The 13,131-nt window shown below is 34.4% G+C and overlaps 1 protein-coding gene across 1 annotated transcript in view; it reads left to right on the top strand.

Moving 5' to 3' along the window:
- Positions 1-13,131, top strand: part of CCDC171 (coiled-coil domain containing 171) — a 317,707-nt gene that overhangs the window by 233,535 nt on the left and 71,041 nt on the right. Inside the window, exon 24 of the mRNA XM_057724205.1 lies at positions 12,270-12,401. Within this exon, the coding sequence (XP_057580188.1) occupies positions 12,270-12,401 (132 nt within the window). The remainder of the gene's footprint in view (positions 1-12,269; positions 12,402-13,131) is intronic.

Genomic DNA, 13,131 nt, shown 5'->3' with positions numbered 1-13,131 from the left:
ATCTCAATTCTATTCCATTGATCTATATGCTCATCTTTATATCAGTACCACACTGTTTTGATCACTATAGCTTTGTACAAAGTTTTGAAATCAAGAAATGCGAGTCCTCCAGCTTTGTTCTTTTTTCAAGATTGTTTTGACTTTTCAGGGTCCCATGTAATTCCATTGAATTTTAAGATCAGCTTGTCCATTTCTGAAGAAGAAGACAATTAGAATTTTGATAATGATTGCATTGGATTTATAGATCAATTTGGGAAATATTGCTATCTTAATATTGTCTTGCAATCCATGACATGAGATGTCTTGCCATTTATTTAGAGCTCTATATTCTTTCAATAGAGAGAAAGTTTTGTTGTTTTCAGTGTACAAGTTTTGTCCCTTCTTGTTTGAACTTATTCCTCAGTATTTTATACACTGAAATACTATTGTAAATGAAATTTTCTTAGTTTCATTTTTTGGTTATTAATTGCTAGCATATGGAAATATACTGCAACTTTGCTGAATTTATTAGCTCTAATAATTTTTTTGTGGACTCTTTAGGACTGTCTATATATAAGATTATGATATCTACAAATAAAAGATAGTTTTACCTCTTTATAATTTGGATGCCCTTCCTCCCTTCCTTCCTCCCTCCCTCCCTCCCTCCCTTCCTTCCTTCCTTCCTTTTCTTTTCCTGCCTCCCTCTTTCCCTCCCTCCTTTCCTTTATTCCTTTATTTCATCTAATTGCCTGGCTAGAACTTCCAGTCCTAGCCATGTGATAATGTGATGACAACAGACTTTCTTGTACGTTGTTCCTAATCTTATGGGGAAAGCTTTTGGTCTTGCACCATTAAATGTTACGTTAGATATATATTTTTATAGAGATCCTGTATCAGATTGAGAAAGGTCTTTTCTGTTCCTAGTTTTTTGAAGTTTTCTTATCATGAAAGGGTGTTTTTGGGTTTTGTCATATGGTCTTTCTGCATCAGAAGAGGTGATCTTTTTTTTTCTTTTTAAATCTTCATTCTGTTAATGTTGTGTACAGTATAGATTGACTTAGATATGTTAAACCATCTTTGTATTTCTGGTATAAATACCACTTCTTTGTGGAGTATGATCATTTGAATATGCTGCTAAATTTGGTTTCCTAGTATTTTTTTGAGGATTTTTGCATCTGTGATCAAAATGATGTTAGTTTGCAGTTTTCCTGTGATATCTTTGTCTGGCTTTGGTCAGAGTAATACTGGCCTCATAGAATGAGTTAAGAAGTAGCCCCTCCACTTCAATTATTTTGGGAGACTTTGAGAAAGATGGGTGTTTACTGTTTAAACTTTTGGGAGAATTTACCAGTAAAGCCGTCTGGTCCTGTGACTTTCTTTGCTGGAAGCTTTTTGATTACTGATTCAATCTCTTTCCTTGTAATAGATATATTTAGATTTTCTGTTTCTTTTTGAGTCAGCTTTGGTAATTCACTTGTTTCTAGGAATTTATCTTTTTCATCTAGATTATCTAATTTGTTGACATAAAGTTCATTTTTAAAAATTTTTTTTGTTTCTGTAAAGTCATTTGTAATGTCCCCACTTTTATTCTAATTTAGTAATTTATAAATCTTTTTTCTTGGTGAGTCTAGTTAAGATTTGTCAATTTTGTTGATCTTTTCAAGGAACCAGATTTGGTTTTCTTGATTTGTTCTATTATTTTCTATTCTCTATTGCATTTATCTCTGTTCCAATCTTTATTATTTCCTTCCTTTTGTTTGCTTTGGCTTTAGTTTGATCCTCTTTTTCCACTTCTCTCAGGTAAAAGGTTAGGTTATCAATTTGAGATCTTCCTTCTTTTTTAATGTAGGCATTTAAGCTGTAAATTTCCGTGTGAGCACTGCTGTCACTGCTTCCCATAAGTTTTGGTGTATTGTGTTTTTGTTTTCACTTGTCTCAAAGTATTTTCTCATGTCCTTGTGATTTCTTCTGTGACCTATTCATTGTTTGAGTGTGTTGTTTAATTTCCAAAATATTTGCACATTTTCCAGATATCTTTTTGCTATTTAGTTCTAAGATAATTCTGTATGGTTTGACATAGTTTATAATTATTGTTTTATGTAGTTGTCTTTTAAATCATGTAGGAAAAAAGAGAAGTTACAAATCATAAATACATTAATACTGACTTTCATATTTATGTGTTCAGTTTCCTTTACTGGTATTCTTGATTTCTTCCTGTGGGTTTGAGTTACTATCTAGTGTCCTTTCATGTCAGGCCAAAGGACTCCCTTTAGCCTTTGTTCTAGGGCAGGACTAGTGGTAAAGAACACCCTCAGCTTTTTGTTTATCTTGGAATGGCTTACTTTCTCCTTCATTTTGGAAGAATATTTTTGTTGGATATAGAATTTTTGATTGACAGTTTTTCCCCAGCATTTTGAATATGTCAGCTCCAAAATTTCTGTTTGGTTCCTTTTTATACTTTTTATCTATTTATATTTCTCGTTTTGGAAGATGTTGCTCTCATGATTTCCTTTGATTCTTTGTGTATGGTTTCCTTTAAGTATTTAAGCACATTTGAGATGATTGATTTAAAGTCATTGTGTGATAAATCCAATATCTAGGCTTCCTCAGGAACAGTTACTATTAATTTCTGATTTTCTTATGTATGGGCCATACCTTCTTATTTCTTTGCATACTTTATAATTTTTTGTTGAAAAGTAGATATTTTAAATATTATAATGTGACAACTCTGGAAATCAGTTTCTCCCCCAACCCTTGTTGTTGCTGTTTACTCTAGTAGTTTTTATTTGCTCAGTGACTTCCTGAACTAATTTTGTGAGGTCTGTATTCTTGGTCATGTGTGACCACTGAAATCTCTGTTCTGTTAACTTAGTGGTCTGTTAGTATTTTGACAGAGATTTCCTTAAAGACCAACATTCAGGTGCTTTTTATTGATTAAGGTTTTACCTGTTTGCTGTAAACTTTCAGTTAGTTTTCAGAGTTCTGAAAAAGTTGATTCTGATAAATTTTGCCAGTTTATTCATTGCTTTTGTGTAGGGACTGGCTTTTGGTGTTCCTTGCTGTGCCATTTTTCCTAACATCTCTCTTTAAAATTGTATACTTTTATTTTCCTAATAAATTTACCAGTAGGCTTCTAATATTACTGATAATATATCCTCTGAGGAATTGAAATTTTTAAAAAATTAAGAGCTCTCCAAACATGCTTAATTATTTCTATTGTGAGGAAAAGAGGGAAGGTAATTATATCAAAATAATTTTCAGAATAGGGTAATGACTAAGATGGATAGGATAATGTCTGGATTATTTAGGGTTAGGTATGAGAAAATTATGTTAGTATTTATTGGATACTAACAGAGAGATGTCTTGGTTTTCTGTACCTAGGGGTGAAAGTAAGTCGATTTTGGTAGAGTTGGAATGTGGGGAAGAGTCTGAACATTTTTTATAGTCCTTTTTTAAAGATTATTTTTGAATTAGCAGAATGGCTGGATTCTTGAGGCTTTTAGAGATTGCTTGAGTCCAACAAGTTTGGAAGGATTAACTGAAGTGTTTCCTCTGTATGATCATGGCGTACGATGAACTTCAAAATTACCTCTGAACATTTACAAGAAGTGTCAGATGCCTTTTCAATAAAATGGCTAAAAGATAAAACAGAAAGTCACAATCTTGAAACCTCAAAAGACTCTAGAATACCTAGTATCTGTAAATGCTGTAAGCTTATAAGGCTGAAGTGACACTAGACCAATGACTAGGAAGTTACAGGAGTTTTTGATGACACTCTTGGATTTGCTTGTACAGTAAAGTCGCTTAAAACCTCTAATCCATCATAAAACACAATATTTACTATAAATAGTTGAGTCCTACAAATGCTTTTTTGAATGTATATTATGGGCCAGAAACTGTACCAGCCTTTAGGGAAACAAACACACAAACAACAACAACAACAACATTATATATACATATACATACATATATATATAGTTACATATATATACCTACATATATATACTTACATATATATATATATATATGTAAGTATGTATCTCAGAGTCCCTTTCTTCAAGGTAGACACAGATATTTCCAGTGTGCTATGATAAATATGCACCCATAAGATGCAGTTCCACATCCATTTAGATAGAGTTATTCATCTATGAGGCATACTTAGAAAACCCAAGGGTTGGCTGGAAATTTCTTAGAAGAAAATTAAAGCCTGGAAGGGGTTTTGAAGTATGAGAAAAGATGGGAAAGGCATTCCAGCAGAGAGAGTAGCATGTGCAAGTGCATGGAAGCATGAATAGCCAGATAGCCTCAGTTCAGCATTAAGTGCAAGGAAAAGTGTGAGAGATGAGGCTGAATGAGGCAGGTGGCAGCCAGGTCATGGAAGAACTTTTTTGCCCTCCATTTTAAGAATCTTGGATCTTTATTATGGGCAGTGAGACTAAACTAGGGTTTAAGCTAAGGAGTGATGTGATCAAATTTCCTTACTGAATTGGGGCTCTGAGGAGCACATCTGCAGAATGGAAATAGTGAGTAATGAAGGTAGTTTTAAGAACTGTTGAGTCTGTAAGCTAGATGAGTGCTGGTGAAGGTTTGGACTAGGATAGTGATGATTGGTGGTGTCAGAAAAAAGGATATGAAGCTTATTTAGTAAAATAGCACATGGGGATGCGAAAGGCAGCGGAGGATGATTCCTTAGATGGGCAGTGTGATTAACTCATGTTGGGAAAACAAAAAAGAGGAGCAGGCTTTTTTGCCTTTTTTTTTTCCCCTTCGGGAGGAAAAAGGAAGACAATGATGAGTTTTGTTTTGGAAATACTGAGTTTAAGGTAATGTGGAGTGATCAAGCAGGATATGTGAGTCTGGACCTCAGGGGAGAAGTCAGGGCTAAAGATAAAGGTTTGAGATTGATTAACATAATTCTCTCTGGCAAAGAAAGAAGGCGGTATAGCAATTGACAGGAGAAACAAGACATTATAGATAAATGGGAGGCTAGGAAATACATTTTGAGAGATTAATTATGCCACTGGAGTTTGAAGTCCTTGAGGGATGGAATTCTGTCTCCTTAATTTTTATATCCTCAGCATCTATCACAGTGCCTGGTACCCAGTAGGCACTTAATGAATGTTTGTTAAATGAGTCAAACTTTTACCATCACCCAGTCTCTAAACATAACTAAAGCCATCTCTAGATTCCAGTGGAAATCTTGCTGATACTGTATTTTTTGATTGCTAAAAATAGCATATGTATTTACTTTGCCCAATCAAGATCTAGAGGTGAAAGCCTAGATTCAATTATAAACATGTCCCTAGGAAGAGAGAGATGCTAACAACAAATTTATAGGTTATAGCTAGTTTTACTCTTAGGAGGTAGAAAGATGATTACTTCTATTGTTAGAGTGAATTCTGGAATAGAATAGGGTCAAACAGAATCTGACAGGTGAGGACTCTGAATAGCCAAATCTTTAAATGTGATTTTATAATCTTACCTTATAAAATGGTTAACGATAATATTTGGTAATACGTAGTTAACTTTGATTTGTAATTTTCAGTGCATTTATAAGGAGTACAGAGACCACAGAATAATTTTTAATTAATGAAACTGACAGTTATTTTAAAGTTCAGACATGATCATCTGCCTCTAATAACCCAGTTTTAAGTGACGTATTAATGATTCTCTAAATGTTACTTATGATCTCTGAGCCCTTTCCATTCTTAGTTTCTTGATCCTGGTTCAGAAGATCAGCTGTGCAGGACATACAGGTGTTAGCACAGCTGGCTTGCTGATGACAACTCTGTCCACATAGCTGTCTTGTGTGTCATCATTCATATTGTTCAGTGTCATTCTGACCTAGCCAAGCTAAAAATGGTACTCTAGCTCAAGAGGGATGTAAAAACCTTGACAAACTAAAGATGAGACCACAGAATGTCATGTACGCGTACTTATCAGGTTTTAGCTTAAACACATCTAAATAACTAATTTCAGTGTGTGTCTCTCTTTACCCTTTGAAATAATTTACCCTAGGAAAGAAAATATCTCAGTGAGGGGGACAGTAGCAATTTATAAATATATTTCTCTGTTTTCGAGTATGGGTTTTGTGTTTGTTTAAATAGGTCACAGTAATCTATTTGTGAGGTGCATTCCATGGTATATAACCTACACCACAGATTCATCATGCTGTCTAGTGCTTTTATAAGATGTCCATGATTAAATCACCCTATTTTCCAGTTTGGTAATTTGATTTGAGGGTTCACTTTTTCAGATCCTTAATTGGAATATAGCCAGCTTGATAATTTGATTCAAGAGATCAGCTTTTTAGTTCCATAATTGGGATGGAACTATAATGTGTGGGGTGGCTGTGATAGTGGTAGATTTTGCCCTTTTTTTCTGGTGACAGCAGCAGGCAGTCATTGGAGAGTTCTGGCTCTGCTCCAGAGTTGTAGGTTAAGTTAAATAACCTGCCAGCAAAAAGAAGGCTAGTTTCTCACTTCCTTCTTTTCAAGTGAGGGGTTTCTGTGCTTGCTGCAGCACCAGTGGAGCACTTGCTTCTGCTGCGAGTGCCAACACCTCCTTCCCATAGGTGTGGAACACAGCAGGGACTGTTGCATATATCTTGGGGCCTCATAGTTTAGGGATCTTCCGTGTGAGATTATGGCCATTGTATGAGGATAACTGCTGCACAGGTACTTGTCTCTCAGTATAATTGTGTGTGCATGTGTGTGTGTGAGAGAGAGAGAGAGAGAGAACAGGGGAGAAGGGTGGGAGGGAAGAAACATGAATGAATGAAAATGCCCACAGGTCCAATGAAACTACTGAGGAAAATAAGGATGTTTCAATAATAGTCTCCACTGCTTGTCACAAAACTACTTTTAAGACCCACATTTTTGCTAAGCTTGCCAGACAAGGGACAAGGAAAAGGCAAAATAAAATAGTGCTGCTTTTTAGGTAGGAAAATGAAAGGAGTACCAAAATCTTGAGCAATTTCCTCAGCTATTAACTGTTCTTTATAGATATTGAAGCTGTATTATTTGTTGCTAGGAGCACTGAATACAGTATCCTCGTGTTAGGGATGGCAATAGCTCTTTCACAAGGTGGATGACAGAATGAAGTCAGGTAGTGTGGTGAGTACTCTGAAGAGTATGAAGTACTTTTAGAAGTGCTAGTGGTATTGTTACTAATAAGAAGAGTACTGTACTCTACCCATTTCACAAATTAATTAGTTAAGGAAAAGGTAAAAGAGGGAGATATCCGTTTAGTTATAACCGTCCAATTTGTAAATGTCATTTCCATTGCGTTGACATGCTTTAATCCCTGCTTCCATCACTAGGCACATACCAGGGTCCTAGAACTGTCTAAATATCTTTTTGTTATCCTCTCTTTCCTACTGCCTTGTAGAATTTGTGAGTTTGGAATGATGTTCTTACTTGATCACATGCTTACTAAGAACCTCTGTATGCATAGGGTTTTTCTGCTGCTAGTGTTATCGCAGAGTATGTAGTTAACTCTGGCAGATTTCCTTCTCTCTGTATTTACAAAATGCTCTCTAGTATGCCTGTGCTACTTGTTTAACCAGATTTTCTGTCATTTAGGTATTAGAGTGGTGATCAGTCGTTGTGCCAGGAAAGTTAGACCCAGTCAAGTTGTATACTAGACTATGTAAAACTTGAAAGAAGGAGCCAGAAAGTATCTGTGAGATGGCACCCTGTATTAGTGGTAGAATGTTTACTCACTAGAAATTGTTCATACATTCTCTGATGAGATGTGGTCATTTTTAAAAAAATTATAGATGGTGAAAAGTATAGCCTTTCCTTCTATACCTCTAACATTTTCTGTAAAGGGCCAGATAGTAAATATTTTAGGCTTTGTGGACCATATAGTCTCTGTCTCAACTATTCAACTCTGTCCTTGTAGCAGGAAAGCAGCCAAAGACAATAGCTAAGTGAGTGGGTGTGGCTGTGTTCCAATAAAACTTTATTTACAATAACTGGCGGTGGTCTGGATTTGGTCCCTGGGCTGTAGTGTGCCAACTGCACCCTGCTCTCTAGTGCATAGGGTGAAAAATAATGCATAGGCTGTTGTAGTGTATAGGATGAAAAGTAGAATAAAGAGAGAAGGGAAAGCAATAAGGAATCAATGGAAGTGGAAGGAAGTACAGAGGAGGAAGTAAGACAAAGGAAGGCAGGGAATGGAGGCATAGTAAAACCTGAACATAGGATGATAAGAGTAGAAGTTATTGGGATCTGTATATGATGGAAATCTCTCTGGTAAGAAGGTTTATTTTGAAGTATTGGAGGCCATAATAGGTTGGAAGGAGTAAGATTTTAGGCAGGTCAGGAGAATGATGTAAAGTCCGATTATCAGTTGCTTTTCCCAGGCATTCACGACTCAGGCATTGTGTACATCTTCTTACACATGTTCTCAAATGTATCTGATTTTTTGTCTACAATGCTTACTGCTTCTTCCTGGGTATCCTATTGGTAAAAACACAACTAGTACCATATTTTATGAATTTAAAAAAATTAATTGGAACATTGGGTGCAGAGGGCCTTGTAGCTGTACATGATGTAGCTGTACAAGATGCAGGTTCATATTTTGAGAGTTGAGCAGTTTTTCTAAAAATGACTAGTTTAATTTCATAGTTGATGTATCTAGCAGAAATAGTTTTTTGTGGGTTTTAGTAGGAGTACAGAAAATTAGGAAAGGTTGGTGGCTTGTGAGAAAAGGCTAATCAGAGGAGTAGGAACAGTACAGTTTGGACCTGAAGAATCACTTAAATCTGGAACTGGATTGTTACAATAAAATAAATATTTCATAACTATATTTAACTTCTTAAAAAGTTTCATTTTTCTCTACATGCTTCTGTTTCTCTTATTTCTTATGGCATATCTTTGAGAAATATCTGCTTTCTGAAAGTATATAGTAAGAAAGGGAGAAAGTAAACTATTTCTAAAATCAAAATTTTAGAATGGAACAGTATAGGTATGCTTTTCTTTATTCTTCGTCAAAATTTTATGAATTGTATAGTTTTTATAGAATGTTATAAAAATGTATACAATTTAATGGTTGAGATTTATATTGTGGAATTCTTTGAAAAATTTTATTATATGTTAAAATGAACTGTTAGCCATTTTAAAGTAGAAAAATATTATATATATTTATTGCTCACATATATCAATAAATCAGAGTAAAAAGTATAGAATCTCAATTATAGGATGAATAATGATGTACTGTAGCAGAATTAAATGCTGGTTTTTGAAATTACAATTTCAGATTAATTTGAAATTATAATTTAATCTATAGACAGGTGATGATGGTTGTTCTAATCCTAAAATGTTTTTGAAAGTAAAGAAATTTACTTTAAATCCTCATTTTTGAAAGATACCACTTTATATCCAGTGGGCAGTATTTCCTAAAGAAATCTCTTCTCTCTTTTCTGCTCTTAGTCACTTTGTTCTCAGCCTGCTGTTCTGTTTTTCTCAAGAACTAATTTAATGCAATAAGGTTTGAGTCTTTCTATTAATGTTCTGTATTGAATCTCTTCCCTATTTACCCTTGTTCTCACATTGATATTGAGACTTGCCTTTTGCATTCTTTTTGAACAGTCTCCCATTTTCACCTTTTATTTTTCCTGTTTCTTGTCACCTTTCCTTCCTGCTCTTTGCTGCCCCATTATATTTTCACTTGTCCTAGTGACACTGTTTTGTATTCTTTCAACATGATGCTTTCCCTCCCTTTATCCATTAGAATAAAAGAATTCCTAGTCAATCCTTTATCAAGACTTAAAAAAAACCTTTTTCTTGAAGTATTTGGAGGATGTTTTAGATGCCTATTTTCAAAGTTTTGATTTAATTTAAAAGTGGGGGGAAAAACTCTTAAATTTTAGTAGAAATATTTGTGATATTATATCTGTGATATGTCATGGGACACTGTCTCTTGATGGTACTGTCAACATTCAACAGATAGTATTAACACATGCATGTTATTCAAATAATGTTGTAATTATGATGCCCACCATTACATTTAGCAATACAACTGCATTTTCAGTTTTTTCCCTATCTAATACAAATACAAAGAATTACTTCATTTGGCAAATTAAATAATGTTGTAGTGAAAATGTTAATTTGACAGTAAATCACAGTTTTAAATGCCAGATGCCCCAGCTTAATGTTGTTCAGAAAGTTTATTTAGAGAATATAAAATGTGGCTTACTGTTCCTATATGTCAAGCTTCACAGATGAAGTATGGTGCCTGATATTAACCGGGTTACAGGACCTCCAGTGCTCGGAGTGTGTTGTGGATTATACCTACACTGCTCATACTCCCCCCGCCCCCCCACCCCGCCCATATTAGCAATCTGCTTTTGTACTTTGACATCCAGGATTTCCCTAGTGAATTTTGTCACAGAAAAAAGAGAATCATCAATATCGCAGTTAAACTTGACTTTCAAAGCTAATAGTATCTCATTTGGGGGCTCAAATTTAATAAATTTTCTTTGATTCTGGGTGAGTTTTTAAACATCAAACAATGAATTGGCCAGGGTGCAGTAAAATATTTAGATCTATTGACTGTTGTTCAGAAGGGTAGAAGGCAGAACACTAGTGGTTTGATGTTGATAAATTCTCAGTACCTTAATTCACATTAATGTTTTCTTTTATCTGAGTGCACATTGGTGACAAAAAAAAAAAAAGGCAAGAGAAGGTGTCCACACATATAAAATATAAAACCTAAAGCAAAGACATTTATAAAATATGATTTATTTTGTTAAGTGAGTTAAAGCATTCTCATCTTGACTGAGGACTGGAGAATGTCACAGATAAATATACATTTTGAATTAGGACTCTGGCGTGAATATCATACTCACACAATTATAGAAATTGCATTATAGTGTATGTTTTACAACATACACTTTGACATTCACTTATTGACAAAAATTCTTCAGCTCCACTTGAGAGTATAAGGATTTTTATAGCCTAGATTAGCACGAACGATGAAAGATGTCATCATGTGTTTGTGTATGTTTGCTGATTTAAGGAAACCCTATGTAGTATGATAGTTCATTCATAAAGTAAGGAATAATTCAAACAATTTTACAAGCTGCCCAAGTGGAATAGAAAAATGAAGGTGGGGTTTTCTATCATATGTTATTGCCAAGTTACATATGAAGTTGCTCAGATAAAACTAGAGAGATAAATATATTTATTTGTGCAGTGATAGTTCTCCCCATTCTTGACCTTTGCTACCTCATAAAAACTCATTTTGTCCTATGGCTTTAAGCTATTTGTATACTATTTATCAAATATATAGTGTCAAAGAGAGAAATTTTTAGAACCTATTCAGGCATAAGGAAAGTTAGGAAATATACATACATATGAAAATTCCTGTCATTAAACTATATGATTAAAGATGAGAGATCACTGGTCTTAAAAGAAAACTAAGCTGTGGAATTTTTGAGGCTTTTACTAAGTTTGGAAATTAAAAATGAAAATAACTGTTTCTGAGCATTTTCTTATATGTTTATATTATATAATGAGTATTTCTCATGTGTCCAGAAGGTGGCAGTGTAATATCAACTGCCTGTGATGCAGAGGCTAGCTGGAGAATTGGTTTTTCTCCTGTATCTGTGATTGTTTGTATTGTTACCTTTCCGAGTACTTAAAATATATTACAAACACTAATTTTATCCATTATTTTATTTAGAAGTTGTGTGACCAAGTTGGTTTATATGTATTTTAAGACTCAGGTTTAATTTAGAGTAAAGAGGGCAAATAAACCTCTTGCTAGTATATTTTTAAGTCTCCTTGTGTGTTGAGCAAATTTGTTTTTATTCTAGGGTACATATTGAAGTTTTCTTTTCAAAGACTAGTACCTAATAACTATCTTGTTTAATATATATCAGTTAATACCAGTTAAATTAAACATGTTATTAAGAAGGTGAGAATAAGTAGGAGATTGCTGTTTATTTTTGATTTTGTGGATGTTTTTTCCTTCTTTCCTTTTTCTTTTGAGGGTAGAACAGTGAAAAAATAATTCAAAACCTCTTGATCAGAAGAGCTGCAGTGACTCTTCTTCCCTCCCTCATTTCAAGCAGGCGGATGCTTTTTCTTCTTAACATTCTCCCCCAGCACTCTGAATTAGAGATTTATTTGCAACGAAAAATCAATTAGTCCTAAATTTATTCATGGATTTCAGGTCCAGCGATCAATGCAAGTCCACTCAGTGGGCTCAAGGGGACCCAGTTCATCCCAGTTAATGTGTCTGAAGGGGAATTACCATTGATGCTATTTTTTTCCCTTTAGGTCAGAGATCAGATCTCGCTGTCACGGACTGCGGCAAGTAGGAATGACTTCACCCTGCAGCTACCCAGACTGCACCTGGAGACCTTTGCAATGGAGGGGCTCAAGGGCGGGCCAGAGGTTATAGCGTGCCAGGTTAGAGTCTAAATAACGTTGTTTGCTACCGAGACATGTAGAAAAAGAAATTGCACTAACTGGGGAGAATGGAAGCCTCAAAGTGTTGTGACTAACTTAAAGAAGATGCAAATAATTTCTCCTCGTATTTCTTCTGTCATGTAACACTATATTTCACAAATAATTGTGTTTTTTTCTTTAAAGCCTAGAACTAGCCAATTAAATAATCCAGAAAGGAATTTTTTTTTTAAACCAAGGAAAAACATGTGTTTTAAAGCTAAGTACAGTATTAAAAGAACATATTTCTGGGCAGCAGAGGACTGTAAGACATTAGGCTGTTATCTCTTTAAGCTAGTCTGAATTTGTAGCTCTTATTGTTTTAAAATAAATCACTTTAGATAAAATTATCAGGAGAGATATTTGACATTTTTCAGTGTTAATTCCAAAGTATATCCAACATTTCTTAGGTGGTAATTTAATTTCAGTGAATCTAGAACCTAGCTGTGCTTTGCATTGAAGACTATTTTATACCTCAATGTTTACTTTTAATGAACATTGTAATATATGCCAACTGGGTTATTTCATTTATAAAACTCAAAGCACCAAATCATAAAACCTCAAGTAACTTTAAACTTAATAAAGGTATTTATTTTCAAAAACATATTTATTTTCAGAGGGTGCAGCTAGCTTTCTATTCTAACAAGTTACTATTAGGTTATTGTGATCATTTTTTTCCTTAGGGTTAAAAATA

The sequence above is a fragment of the Hippopotamus amphibius genome, chromosome 2 (assembly GCF_030028045.1).
Source record: "Hippopotamus amphibius kiboko isolate mHipAmp2 chromosome 2, mHipAmp2.hap2, whole genome shotgun sequence".
Taxonomy (NCBI): domain Eukaryota; kingdom Metazoa; phylum Chordata; class Mammalia; order Artiodactyla; family Hippopotamidae; genus Hippopotamus; species Hippopotamus amphibius.
This window is presented reverse-complemented; position numbering and strand designations above follow the sequence as displayed.